Below are 13,704 nucleotides of genomic sequence, written 5' to 3'. Positions count from 1 at the left end.
TTGGAGCCCTCTCCAATGTATGTTACAAAATTTCTCTCTAGGCTTCTCAGAGGATTATAGGTAACGCCTTAAAAAAGACAAACTCTGGACACTCTGTGAAGTAGAATGGCCAAAGTTTAGAGCCAGGTCCCCCCACCCCGGAAGGGTCACTGAACCTCGCAATTGTTCAGGCTGTGTGGCGGGTTGTTGCTGGAACTCCCGGTCACCCCGATCAGTTTCCCTACATTGATGAAATGGCTGAGTTTGGTCCGGAGCCCTCCTCCATGGCTCTGCTCATGCGCCATTCATAATTCTACCTCCAAGGTCCTTCTGAGCCAGACCTCAGTTTCACCTCGACCCTCAGCTGGCTCGGCTCCTCCTGTATTGCCTCTTTGTAAGGAAGAGGAAAGTCTCCCTCACCCAGTTCCGCCGCCTTATAGCCCTCCTGCTCCCTCAGAACCTTCCCTTGTCTCCTCCACTACGTCCCCTGTGGGCTCTCCGCCTACTGCCTCCTGATTGCGGCCACAGCAGGAAAAGGTAGCCCCCCTCCTCCCGCTGAGAGAGGCACAAGCCCCTCCGGGCGATGAGCGCTCAGCCCCATTCTTAGTTTATGTCCCCTTCTCTAGTTCTGACCTGTACCACTGGAAGGTTCATAATCCCCCCTTTTCTGAAAAGCCCCAGGTCTTGACCTCACTGATGGAGTCTGTGCTCCGGACTCACCGGCCTGTCTGGGATGACTGTCAACAGCTCCTTTTAACCCTTTCCACCTCTGAAGAGAAGGAAGGTATCCGAAGAGAAGCCAGAAAATATTTCCTTACATCAGACGGTAGACCAGAGGAGGAAGCTCATAACCTCCTAGAGGAGGTTTTTCCCTCTACCCGGCCTAATTGGGATCCAAACTCCTCAGGCAGGAAGAGAGCTTTAGATGATTTTCACCAATATCTCCTTGCGGGTGTCAAAAGAGCTGCTCGAAAACCCATACATTTGTTTAAGACAACTGAAGTTGTCCAGGGGCCTGATGAGTCACCGGGAGCGTTTTTGGAATGCCTCCAGGAGGCCTATCGGAGTTACACCCCTTTTGACCCAGCGGCTCCCGAGAACAGCTGTGCTATTAATTTGGCGTCTGTGGTTCAGGCAGCCCCTGATATTAAAAGAAAATTACAAAAACCAGAAGGATTTGCGGGAATGAACATTAGCCAACTTCTAGAGATAGCCCAGAAAGTTTTTGACAATCGAGAGTTTGAAAAGCAAAAACAGGCAGCTCAGGCAACTGAAAAGGCCGCTGACAAGGCATCCAAAAGACATGCGAAAATCTTAGTGGCGGCCATCCGGGAAGCCAAGAAGGAAAGGCCCCCATCACAGAGGAATGGCCAGGGAACCCCGGGTCCCCGCCAGAAAGGCAAGAAAGGCGAGCAGGCTCTCCTGGAGAAAAACCAACATGCTTATTGCAAGCAGACTAGACACTGGATAAAAGAATGCCCATTAAAGACACTGGAAAAAAGAATGCCCATTAAAGCCAGAGGAAAAACCAGAAAAGAAAAATTAAGTCCTCACCTTCCACGCAGCACAGGAGTCTGATGACTGACGAGACTGGGGCTCCTTCTCTCTTTCCCCCAGTAGCCCATGGTGACCGCCACAGTGGAGGGCCATGGCGACGTCCAGTAGCCTACTTGTCTAAGAGGCTAGACCTTGTGGCTTCCAAGTAGCCAAGTTGTCTGTGAGCAGTAGCAGCAACAGCGAACGTGGTCCAGGAAGCTGATAAACTGACTCTGGGCCAAAACTTAACCCTTACAGGTCTTCATGCTGTAGAGACTTTACTACAAAGTGCCTCTGGCAAATGGATGTCAAATGCTAAATGCTCGCATCCCGCAGTATCAGAGTTTACTGTTAGATCAGCCTCATTTAACTTTCTCTCCCACAAGATGTTTAAATCCAGCTACCTTGCTTCCTGATCCAGACCTTACCACACATGTCCATGACTGCCAAGAACGGTTAAAGACTACGGAAACTGGCCGACCTGATCTCCAAGATGTGCCTTTAAACGAGGCGGACGCCACCATGTTTACAGACGGTAGCAGCTTCCTTGAGCAGGGAGTTTGAAAGGCTGGTGCTGCCATCACTACGGAGATGAATATACTGCGGGCCCAAGCACTGCCAGCAGGTACCTCGGCACAGAGGGCTGAGTTGATTGCCCTCACTCAGGCCCTCCGATAGGGTAAAGACAAACGTATTAAAATTTACACTGACAGCAGGTATGCTTTTGCTACTGTGCACGTACACGGAGCCATCTACCAAGAGAGTGGGCTACTCACCTCAGCAGGAAAGGCTATCAAGAACAAAGAAGAAATTTTGGCCCTGCTTGAAGCTGTTTGGCTCCCTCAACAGGTGGCTGTAATTCATTGCAAATGACATCAAAAAGAAGACACGGCCGTTGCCCCTGTTAACCAAAGAGCAGACTCTGCAGCCTGGGAGGCAGCTCAACTCCCAGTCCACCTCTGACCCTGCTGCCTGCAGTGTCCTTTCCGCAACCTGACTTACCAGACCACCCAGAATACTCCCCAGAGGAGGAAAAACAGGCTTTGGATCTTCAGGCCAGTAAAAATCAGGAAGGTTGGTGGATTCTTCCTGATTCCAGAATCTTCATAACCCGAGCTCTCGGGGAAACTTTAATCAGTCATCTGCATTCTACCACCCATTTAGAAGGAGGAAAACTGGCCCAGCTTCTAAGAAGCCGTTTCAAGATCCCCCACATTCAGGACTTAACGAACCAAGCAGCTCTCCGGTGTACGGCTTGTGCCCAGGTGAACGCTAAGCAAAGTCCTAGATCTAGCTCAGGCCACCGCCTCCAGGGACGCTTGCCAGGAGAAAGGTAGGAAATTGACTTTACAGAAATAAAACCACACCTGGCAGGGTACAAATAACTTCTGGTACTAGTAGACACCTTTTCCGGAAGGACTGAGGCATTTGCCACCAAAAACGAGACTGCCACCACGGTAGTTAGGTTTTCACTCAATGAAATCATCCCTCGACATGGGCTGCCTGCTGCCATAGGGTCTGATAATGGACCGGCCTTCACCTCGTCCATAGCTCAGTCAGTTAGTAAGGCATTAAACATCCAGTGGAAGCTCCATTGTGCCTATCGACCCCCGAGCTCTGGACAGGTAGAATGCATGACCCACACCCTAAAAAATACTCTTACAAAATTGATCTTAGAGATGGGTGAAAATTAGGTAAGACTGCTTCCTTTAGCCCTTCATAGAGTAAGATGCACTCCTTACCGGGCTAGGTTTTCACCTTTTGAAATCATGTATAGGAGGGCTCTGCCTATCTTGCCTAAGCTAAGGGATACCCATTTAGCAGAAATCTCACAAGCTAATTTATTACAGTACCTGCAGTCTCTCCAACAGCTACAAGACATCATCCAGCCGCTTGTCTGGGGAGCTCATCCCGACCCAGTTCCTGACCAGACGGGGCCCTGCCACTCTTTCCAGCTGGGTGACCTGGTGTATGTTAAAAAGTTCCAACAGAAAAAAAAAAAAAAAAAAAGGACTCACTCCTGCCTGGGAAAGACCTCATACTGTCATCCTCACCACACCAATGGCTCTGAAAGTGGACAGCATTCCTGCTTAAATTCATAACACCCCCTAGTACCAAAGCATGTTTAACTGTAATCCATGACTAACTGCTCTAATTACTGGATTGGTGGGACCGCTTTCTCCTCCTCTTGTTTAGTCTTCAAACCTTGTAGGTTAAAACTGGTTTCTTATCTTTATAAAGCAATGCATAGCTTCTGTCAAACTTACATATCTTAAAACCCAATATAACCCTCTTGTTATAACCGAGGAATCAATGATTTGATTCCCCAAAAACGCAAGTGGGGAATGTGATATCCTACCTTGTTTTAACATGAATTGACTCTCCCTTAGCTGAGAGAGCCAGACAAACTCCATTTTGGCTCCTTCACTTGCAGCCCCTTACCCACCCCCTTCCTCAAGGACTTAACTTGTGCAAGCTGACTCCCAGCACATCAGAGTGCAATTAACTGATAAGGTCCTGTGGCAAACTAAGTTTGCAGTTCCCAGGGATTCGCTCCAGTGATAGCACCCTAAGCCCCCGCATTTGTTTCCAGTAGATAGCACCCAAAGCCCTCGCACCTATCACCTTGTGATGGATTTAAAGCCCCTGCACCTGGAACTGTTTGTTTTCCTGTAACCATTTGTCTGTTTAACTTTTTTTTGCCTGTTTTACTTCTGTAAGGTTGCTATAGCTAGGCTCCCCTTCCCCTCTCTAAACCAAAGTATAAAAGAAAGTCTAGCCCCTTCTTCAGGGCTGAGAGAATTTTGAGCGCTAGCCGTCTCTCAGTCACTAGCTAATAAAGGACTCCTGAATTAGTCTCAAAAGTGTGGCGTTCCTCTATTACTCACTTGGTTACAACAGCTTTATATTAATAATTGTAGCAATAAAGTTGATCGCACATAGGATGGAGGAGGCACCTGCCTGGTGAGGTGAGACAATGGTCGGATTCACTGAGGCTCCTGCGTGTCCCAGATTTCCTGCTGGGGGAGGGTGTGCTGCTCAGCGGTTCCCACACCTGCTTCTATGGGAGAAGCAAGAAGAAGTCAGAAGGATGGGCGAAGGAGTCAGAAGCTTCTATTATTGGTTCGGGGAGATGCTGTGTCAGGGGCACCAATTATATGGGGAACCAACCAGTTGCCAACTCCTGACCCTTGGAGTTAACCCCACACCGCTTAAACCTCTGTGCTGGTTCCCCGGGGGCCCACAGCAAGGTCTGTAACTCAGGGAGAGAAGCTGGAGCCAGGTGTGGGAGAACGGTGTGCAGGACGGGCTCCATGCACTCTTGAAATTATAAACTGCCTTATGAGACAGGGGTACGGTATATGTGCATTTTCCTGGGAGAGTCCATAGTTTTTACCACATTCTGTAAAGCAACGCTGTGCAGTAGAAATATTATGCCATACACAATACATATGTAAAGTTTTAGTTGTCAAAGAAACTGAAAAAAGATCTTGATGAATATGGATGGCATAGATGTGAGAAAAGCACCATTATTAAAGAATATTTACACATTTATGTAATGCATTAAAAGGTAACAAAATGGATACGCAGGTAACACAATAGCAAAGACCTAGAGTGAATTGCAGTCAGCCACTGGGGAACTGAGGAGTTAAGGTTTCTCATTACAAAACTCCTTGATGGAAGACTATTATTTATCAACTATTTATTATCTTTCCACTAAATAAGAAGTGATCGTCATCTTTTCACATGAGCACCACAGACTTTGCAAAAGATAATTGCCAATTAACCTTTGTGCCTGGATTTTCTCATTCCTAAAAATAGAGGCACAATAATGATTATCTTCATGATAATAGTTTAAGAGCTACCAGATACAGAATGAAGGGGCCATAAAATGATAATGTTATGAATGATTTTGATGCTTATGCCAGAATCCATTCTAGGATAGCTCCTGCCTGAAAAGAACTGGGACTCATTTCTTTAGAATCACGGGACACTGAGTGTGGCAAAAAGAAAACAAAAGAAAATTATGGAAATCACATATGTGATTTTAAAATAGAAAGAAACAGGAGAGGCTGGGCGTGGTGGCTCATGCCTGTAATCCCAGCACTTGGGGAGGCCAAGGCAGGCGGATCACCTGAGGTCAGGAGTTTGAGACCAGCCTGGCCAACATGGTGAAACCCCGTCTCTACTAAAAATACAAAAATTAGCTGGGCGTGGTGGCAGGTGCCTGTAATCCCAGCTACACGGGAGGCTGAGGCAGGAGAATTGCTCGAACCCCAGAGGCGGAGGTTGCAGTGAGCCAAGATTGTGCCACTGCACTCCAGCCTGGGCAACAGAGCAAGACTCAATCGAACAGAAGAAATTAGCGATGTATTTCATTTACTCCAGTGTATCCCAAATGTGGTCATTTTAGTATGTAATCAATATAGATTTTAATGAGATAGTCTATGTTATTTTTTCCTAAGTCTTTGAAATTCGGTGTGTTTACACTGACAGCACATCTCAATTTAGCCACATTTCCAGTGCTGAGTGGCTGCGTGTACCTGGTGGCTACCATACTGGACAGCACAGCTCTAAGGATTTCATTCCTGGTTCAAGACCAGACTCCCAGCCTTGGTTTTGGGTGTTTTTCACAAACTGGCCTCTCTTTATCATTCTTTTTCCTGGTACTTCCTCAAGGATGGCTGTGTCCCCACCACTCAAGACCACCTGCCGTTTCACTACATACCTTTGTTGGAGCTGTTCCTTTTACCTGGGATGCTCTCTGTTTGTTTTTTTTTTGAGACAGGGTCTCACTCTGTTGCCCAGGCTGGAGTACACTGGCATGATCGTGGCTCACTGCAGCCTCCATTGACCTCCTGGAGCTCAGATGATCCTCCCACCTCAGCCCTCCCTAGCAGCTGGGACTACAGACCTGCACCACCATGCCCAGCTAATTTAAAATATATATATATATTTTGGTAGAGACAGGAGTCTATGTTGACCAGGCTTGATTCTTCCACCACGGCCTCCCAAACTTCTAGGATTATAGGTGTGAGCCACTGCTCTGTACCTGGAATGCTGTCTCTGCACCTTCTCCCTGGGCCTGGTAGAGAGGCACACGTTCTGCTAAGAGGCTTTTCCTGACTTCCCTAACCCTAGAAGGGCTTTGTGCCTCCTTATCATTGTACTCATGGCTGCATTAGAGTTTAACTGTTTTTGAGGCTGTTTCCCTGGCTGTTGCGTAGTATTCATCTTTGTTGTGATAATGGTCTGCACTGAATAGATGATCAGTAGATGTTTGTAGACAGAATGAATAAACCACTAATCAGCCTCTTAGTGCTTGAATGGACTTGCTACTTCCTTGTTTAGATTCGTGTCTGTACACGATAGTACAGTCAACACACACAGACAACCTCAGATGTGGTAACAAGGAATTCATCTTAAAATGTGTACAGAAAGTCTTACATCTTTATCCTCCTCCTGATCTTACAGGTGGGAGAACTGAGGCACAGGACTGAGTTAAGATGGCCAGCAAATTTGCATCAGTATAAATACAAAGAAGGGGAGGGGAAGAACATTCTTGAAAGGTGTGGGTGGACTCACATGATCGGGTTGCTCAGATGGTTGGAGATCAGTTGGCTGTGCCTCGGTTATCTGACAGGAGGGAAGAGAAGTGGGAGGTGAGGAGTAGCTCCTGGGTCCTCATGAGTATTCGAGGCAGGTTCAGGTCTGAGAAGCCGAGGACAGCCTTCCTGGAAGCCTGAGTGAGGAGGAGGAACTCACTGCTGGAGAAAAAGTTGAAGAGGAAAGAGGACGGACATCTCAGATCATGGGAAGTGCTGGCCTGAGGAGGCGAGGAGAGAACCATCGGGGTAGAAGAAGGGGCTGAGGAAGCCGGCAGGGGCAGCAGAGGAGTGGGCGCCAGTGTGGTGAAGAGGTGCAGTGCATTATGCATGATACACACATTATTATTATTATTGGGAATAAGCATGTATCCAAGTGCAGTTCTCAGCCTGGCGAATGGGAAATGGAAAGGACCAGAGATTCAGAGAAGGCAGTTTACCCAAGGTCACACAGCACTTTAAGGCCAAGTAGAGCCTCCTAGGCATTTCTTGCCACACTCACCCAGGCCCACCCACACCTCTGTTGCAGTGTAGGGCCCTGCTATAGTGCCCGGGAGAGCAGGTCTAGGGCACAGTGCCAGGCCTGATGAATGTCCTTCATGCCCTTTTCAAACAACAGGCTATGATTAGGCCTAATTATAGGGGCCTGGTCCCTTAATATTCTGCCTGGCATGTCTCTTGCCAATCAAATCAGTGCCATCTGCAGTGTGATTCCTGCTTTAGTGGCATCATAGGGAGGAGTTAATTCAACCCAATATAAATAGACTGTGCCCTCACCTTGCAATTGGAGTATTTTTCCCTCCTGTCCGGCACCCCCACATGAACCTCCTTCCTTCTGGCTCCCTAAGCTCTAGCCTGGGTGAGCAGGGCCTGGACACTCCTATACCTAGAGTCACTAGCCACTGCCCAGTCTGTCTTGGATGCAGGCCTCAACGTCCTCAGGGTTAAAGTGGGAAGAACCCACGTGTGCACATTTGCTTTTCCAACCTGGGCACCTTTGGCAGTTGATTCTGGCAATTCTCTCACCACCACCACCCTGCCCATGTATCCCTGTTTCCAGCCTCTGTTTTCCTCTTCAGCCAGGGCTCCTTTCTTGTGTTTCCAAGGTGGAGAGCTTAACTGAGATCATGTATGGATAGGGTGCCTGGCAGGTACCAAGCACCTTAGTACCAATTCCCCAGTCCCTGGTCCTGCCATCTCCCTCCCTCATTCACTCAGCAGGCATCAGCAGAATCCCATCTCCTATGAGCTCCTGGCCTCCCACCAAATGCTTTGCTGCCACCCACCCCCACCTGATCAGAGGGCCACCCCCTGTACTGGGCAGTCCTCTCTCCAGTCCCTGCAACACCACCTCTGGGAGCAGCCCCTTTCGGGATTCCTGGTCCTGGAGGACCCAGCTGGCTTCCCTGGGTGGTAGGGGCCAAGGGGAGAGCCCAGCTTGGAAGCTTTCGCTCCTGAGAGCCGGAGAGCTCACTCCCTTCCGCCCCACCTAGCCTCCTGGTTTCCTGTGGTGGCTCTGCTCTCCCAACTCACGCTCTTCCTCCCATGAGGTGGCGGGGGGGATTAGTCCTTCACTCTTTCCTGAAGCCAGAAAATATTTACCCAACAGTGCCTGTGTGCAAGGCACTGAGCACATCACCATAGATCCAGTGATGAATAAGGCAGCGTCCTTGTCCAACTGGTGTATACACTCTGGCAGGAGAGACAGACCTAAATAACCAATTAATGATCAGTTATTTAATTACAGTTGTGATAAGGCCTATTTATAGTATTTTGTAATCACTAATCAGGTATCATGACGCATGCTCCACCATTGATCTGAGTGCATTAACTCATTTAATCCTTGCCACATTTTATGAGCAGGCACTGCTACCCATTTTATAGATGAGGAAACTGAGGCACAGAAATAGAGCGATCTGGCCCAGAGGCAGAGCCAGAGTTCAAAGCCAGGGATCGTGGCCCTGGGTTTTGTGGGTTACCACCTCTTTGTGGGGGAGATGAGGTGCTGCAAGGCTCATCATGGAGGGCCTGGCTTGGTCTCAGGGGTCAGGGAAGGTGGATGTGAGGAAATTGCATTTGTGGTAAAAACTGAGGGTGAGTGGGTAGGTCAGGAAGAACACTCCAGAAAGAAGAAAGCACATGAGCTACAGCCCTGAGGTGGAAGACCTGAAAGGAGGCCAGTGTGGCTGGAGTGCAGAGAGGCCGTTGAGGGAGCCAAGCTGGAGGGCTGCGGTTCTTGTATCGGCAGCACTGACCCCGCACAGTTCTTGGGTTCCAGTGACTTTTCACTCAGTGTTTATCTAACTCGAGTGAGCGAATGGTGTTTGCTGTTTCCTGCAAAGGTCCCAGGGGTTGTTGGGTACACAGGTCCTGTCTTTAGCCACAAGCAACCTGAAATGAGGCTTGGTCTTCTTCCCAGGGCCCCAGGCTGTGCCTCACTTGGAGGACCCTAGTGTAAAGTATGTGACTGCCTAACTCAGGTCCCTCTCCTGGTCCAAGCCACCCCCACCCGGCCCCAGCCCTGGTTATTGCCAGACCTGCAGTCCCTGCTCCTTCACTGTGCAGCCTCCTCTCCTGTCATCAACTATAGTCAGGAGGTGACAGGGATGAGACTGCAGTCAGGGGATTTGCAAGCAGAGACAGCTGGGTGAGACAAAGAAAATGACAGGACATGGTGACAGATTAGGAATAAGAAGGAAGGAAAGGGAGGAGTCAGCGATGGCTGGGGGTAAGGTGGGACACCTCTCCCCCTCCACTTGCCCCCATCCTGCAGCAATGGACAAACATGTGGGCTTTTCATTTTCTGTGGGCTTTTTCAGTGGGGATGTGACCACCTTAGAACCTCCCCCCTTAGAAGTGCTCCTCCTGCTTGGACACCTCCTGCACAGAAGAGACAGGTTGACAGACCCTCCTCCTTGCCCCTTGTCCTCACTTCCTCCATCCTTCCTTCTCTCCCATTCTCTCTACTGATTGGCATCTGGTGGCCCTCAAGGTTACACAGCACTGGATCAGCTGCCTGCAAAATTAGCAAATCATTTTTTTTTTTTTTTTTTTTTTTTTTGAGACAGTCTCACTGTTGCCCAGGCTGGAGTGCAGTGGTGCGATCTTGGCTCATGGCAAGCTCCACCTCCCGGGTTCACGCCATCCTCCTGCCTCAGCCTCCCGAGTAGCTGGGACTACAGGCGCCCACCACCACGCCCGGCTAATTTTTTTGTATTTTTAGTAGAGATGGGGTCTCACCGTGTTAGGATGGTCTCGATCTCCTGACCCTGTGATCTGCCCGCCTCAGCCTCCCAAAGTGCTGGGATTACAAATGTGAGCCACTGTGCCTGGCCAGCACATCATTCTTAATTACCCGAGTGGAGAGAACAAAGGTGAAGGCAAGAACCTAGGTTCAGAATCTGCTTCTCTGGGGTCATGACAGAGGTGAGGGAAGAAGCAGTGAATCTGGGTCAGGAGTGGGCGCTCCCTGCTCCTTCCTCCCCAGTAGCCTCTAGGCCAGCTGCTGGTCTGACTCCGAAATCCACCATCCCTCACCCACCCGGCCCTCCCAGGAGAAGCTGAAGTCCTTTCCTTTGTGTGTGAGTGCCAAGCTGGAGCCCAAGGATGACATGGAGGAGGCGCTCACGGGTCTCCCCAGGTCTTCATGCTGCTTGTCAACATCAGAGATCCTGTGTGGCAGAAAACAGAGTCGCAGGGTGTGGGTGCAAGACATAGCCTGACGTAATGTGGTCCCAGGGAATCACACTCAGGTGCAGCACAGAGGCAGGAGCCAGAAGGTGACTGGGGTGGCTTGGCTTGGTGGCCTGGGACTCCTCAGTGCACAGTGTCCTTGATGATGTGGGAAAGTCAGGAACATGGTCCCAGGACAGCAGGTGCCGGCTTGCCTGACCTCCATGTCGCCCCTGTAGATACAAGGTCTGTCTTCCTGGACCACCTGGCTGGTGCTGTAACAAAGACCCATGTGATGCTGGGGGCAGAGATGGAGGAGAAACTGTTCGGTGACCCTTGTCCATCAATGAGAGAGCAGCTGGAGTGGCAGGTGGAGAGGGAAGGGGCAGGGGCAGGTGCAGGGGGCCCTGCCAGGATCTTCTCCAGGAGAGGCTCTATTGAACCCCTTATGCCACCACAGCTGTGCAGGGTACACACGAGGTCTCACTAGCTGCCCCTGCAGGTCCCTGTCATCTCTCACATGTCCCCATCTAATCCTGCAGGTCCCAGAGAACTACTTCTATATGCCAGACCTGGGCCAAGTGCCCAAGGTCAATGTGCCATCCTACCTACCTGACCTGCCTGGTGGACAACCTCATGTATGGTGCCAGCCTGGGCCCGGCATCACCCACTCTGCCCCTGGCACCAGGCTCAAGCCTCTCAAGCCAAGTGAGCTGGGTGCTAGGATGGGAGCCAGACTCCCTGCTCAGTCACCTGCTTCCCTAGGCACCCCACACTTTCTCCCATTTCCGACCTATAAGATGGCAGGCTAACAGCACCCCAACCTCCCCGAGCTGCTGCGGTGCTGGTCAGTACACCCTCATCCCCACCCCAGGCCCCGGCCACCGCAGTCCAAGGCACCAGGCAGGACAACAGCAGCAGCATCCCCTTCAGGTGGGAGCAGCTGAGGCCACCTTGGTCTCATTTCTGGACCCCTGGTGGATTTTCTGTGGGGTTGTTAAGTAGTCAGAAATCCCTTATTTTTTTTTTTAATAGTTCTCATTTCTTGTTCTACTTGGCTCATAAAATAGTGCTTTTCAAACTGCAGAGCCCTGGAATTCCCGCCTCTACGGTAGAGGGAGCGTGGACAAGAGTGGCTCTGGGGCCCCCATTCCTAAACCAAGGAGAAAAAAGGGTCTAATAACAAAAACACTACAGTGGGCAGGAACACGGAGCTGGGGGTCGAAGGTGACTGAACCCCACACTCCACTCCGTGGCTTTCCTGTTGCAGTGAGTAAGCCAAGGCGGGGAGCTGATGTGGGATCTCTTCAACAAGCTGGTCCCGAGACGCAACGGTAGGAGGCAGGGCCGCCGTCTGCCGTGGGCTGTGGCATTGTTCATTCTCTCTTGCCGCCTTCTTCCTGTGTTTAAGTCTCTGGGGCCTGGGGGAACCAGTGCTCCCCATAGACCTCCCTCACTCAGCCCCTGCCCTCCAGCCTTTTCACCTCTGGGGCTGGTGAGGGGCCAGGAGGAGAGTCCCTATGTCAGACAACAAACCGTCTCTGCTAACCCCCAGCAGCCACAGGCAGAGGAAGAAGAGGACAAATGGAAATCCTAGGGGGCTCCGCCATGCCTTCCTCCCTTAAACCCAGACTCTGGCCGTGGACACAACCAGAATGGGCTCCTCAGCCCTGCTGCCCCGGAAGGGGCAGGGATGGAACAGTCCCAGGTCTGTGTGGGGACCACCTTCAGGGAGCGGGAGGCTGGCTTGAGGCCACGCGGCTGGGGCGGGGGCTGCTGTCTGCCTGTGCTGCATGGGCGGATGGCTCCGCCCAGCCCCTGCACCAGTGCGCTCCTCGATTCCCTAAAGAGGCTTCCAGAGAAAACAGCAGCACAAATCAATAAAAAACTGAGCAGAAACCAACAGTACACTTTTAATTAAGGACCCTGTAGCTGTGCAGGAGGCAAACATCTGGGCATCAGTGACTTTCCTCCTGCCCTCGTTGGTCCCTGATGGCGGCAGAAGATCCCAGCTGACCACGGCCCCTTCCTCTGGGGTCAGAGGGAGAAGACGGGTGCAGCCAGCAGGGGCAGCTGTTGCAGGTGGGAGGGTTATTTTCCCACAGGAAAAAAGGTCTCTGTGATGACACGGGGTCTCTATAGTCATGTTGAGAGCCTAATGGCCCTTGGCATAATTGCTTGTGTCGGGGTAGAAGGTGTCTTGGAGTTTACTCAAGTGGTTGAGAGGGAGGGAGGTGCCACAGACTTGGAACTGGCACGAAGCCAAGGATACAAATCCAGGCAGGGCTGTGGGGCAGGTTAGGGAGCAGGGCTCTAGAAGTGACTCAGGAAGAAGGAGGGGAAGGTGACAAGCCCCTAGGCAGGAGCCCTGTGGCCATGGGATCATTTTAAATTGAGACCAGAGGGTGAGCAGTCCAGGGCAGCCAACCTTGGCTAGAAAGGGCAGAGGCAGACGGGCCTGCTCCATCTCGCCTCTTAAGAAGGTGGGCAGGACAGAGATGCCACAGTGGATGCCACAGCTGCCACAGCCTCCTGCGGAGACCAGGCAGGAAGCCTGGCTCTTGGCCATGCAGGATGGAAAGATTCTATTCCAGGAGAGGAGCTGCCCTGGAACACCCCAAGGACAGCCGGGACCCACTGTTTATTCAGGATTCCCCCATTTTCTCCCGCGGGAGCTAATGCCTGTGCCTGGGTCCTGGCAGCGCTCTGGACTCCACACTCTCCTCCTGGGTTTCACCTTTGTAACAGGATCCCTGCAGACCAGGCCCACGACAAACACTGTCTCCAGTGGGCAGGACAAAGGAAGCGCGCGGCGCCAGGCAGTGGTGTGGTTGCCCATCAGGAAGAGGCCGACTTCTCCCGGTGAAACTGGGCAGACAGACAGAAGGCAGTGAGAAATGTGATCTCGGGG

The 13,704-nt window shown here is 51.1% G+C and overlaps 1 protein-coding gene and 1 long non-coding RNA gene across 3 annotated transcripts in view; one reads left to right on the top strand and one right to left on the bottom strand.

Annotated features, from left to right (window-relative positions):
- The first annotated feature begins 1,598 nt into the window (after positions 1 to 1,598).
- On the top strand, positions 1,599 to 4,379 carry LOC131384126 (uncharacterized). The gene is made up of 2 exons (XR_009214679.1): positions 1,599 to 2,848; positions 3,366 to 4,379. It is a non-coding gene; the product is annotated as an uncharacterized LOC131384126 (long non-coding RNA).
- An 8,265-nt stretch (positions 4,380 to 12,644) lies between these two features.
- Positions 12,645 to 13,704, bottom strand: part of DDX11 (DEAD/H-box helicase 11) — a 31,146-nt gene continuing 30,086 nt past the window's right edge. For both annotated transcript variants that reach the window (XM_058442824.1, XM_032159579.2), the window contains exon 27: positions 12,645 to 13,661. In XM_058442824.1, the coding sequence (XP_058298807.1) occupies positions 13,632 to 13,661 (30 nt within the window). In that variant the 3' untranslated portion in view covers positions 12,645 to 13,631. The remainder of the gene's footprint in view (positions 13,662 to 13,704) is intronic.

Source organism: Hylobates moloch, unplaced genomic scaffold (assembly GCF_009828535.3).
Source record: "Hylobates moloch isolate HMO894 unplaced genomic scaffold, HMol_V3 SCAFFOLD_8, whole genome shotgun sequence".
NCBI classification, from domain to species: Eukaryota; Metazoa; Chordata; class Mammalia; order Primates; family Hylobatidae; genus Hylobates; species Hylobates moloch.
The sequence above is the reverse complement of the archived record's forward strand: the minus strand, read 5'-3'. Positions and strand labels throughout refer to the sequence as shown.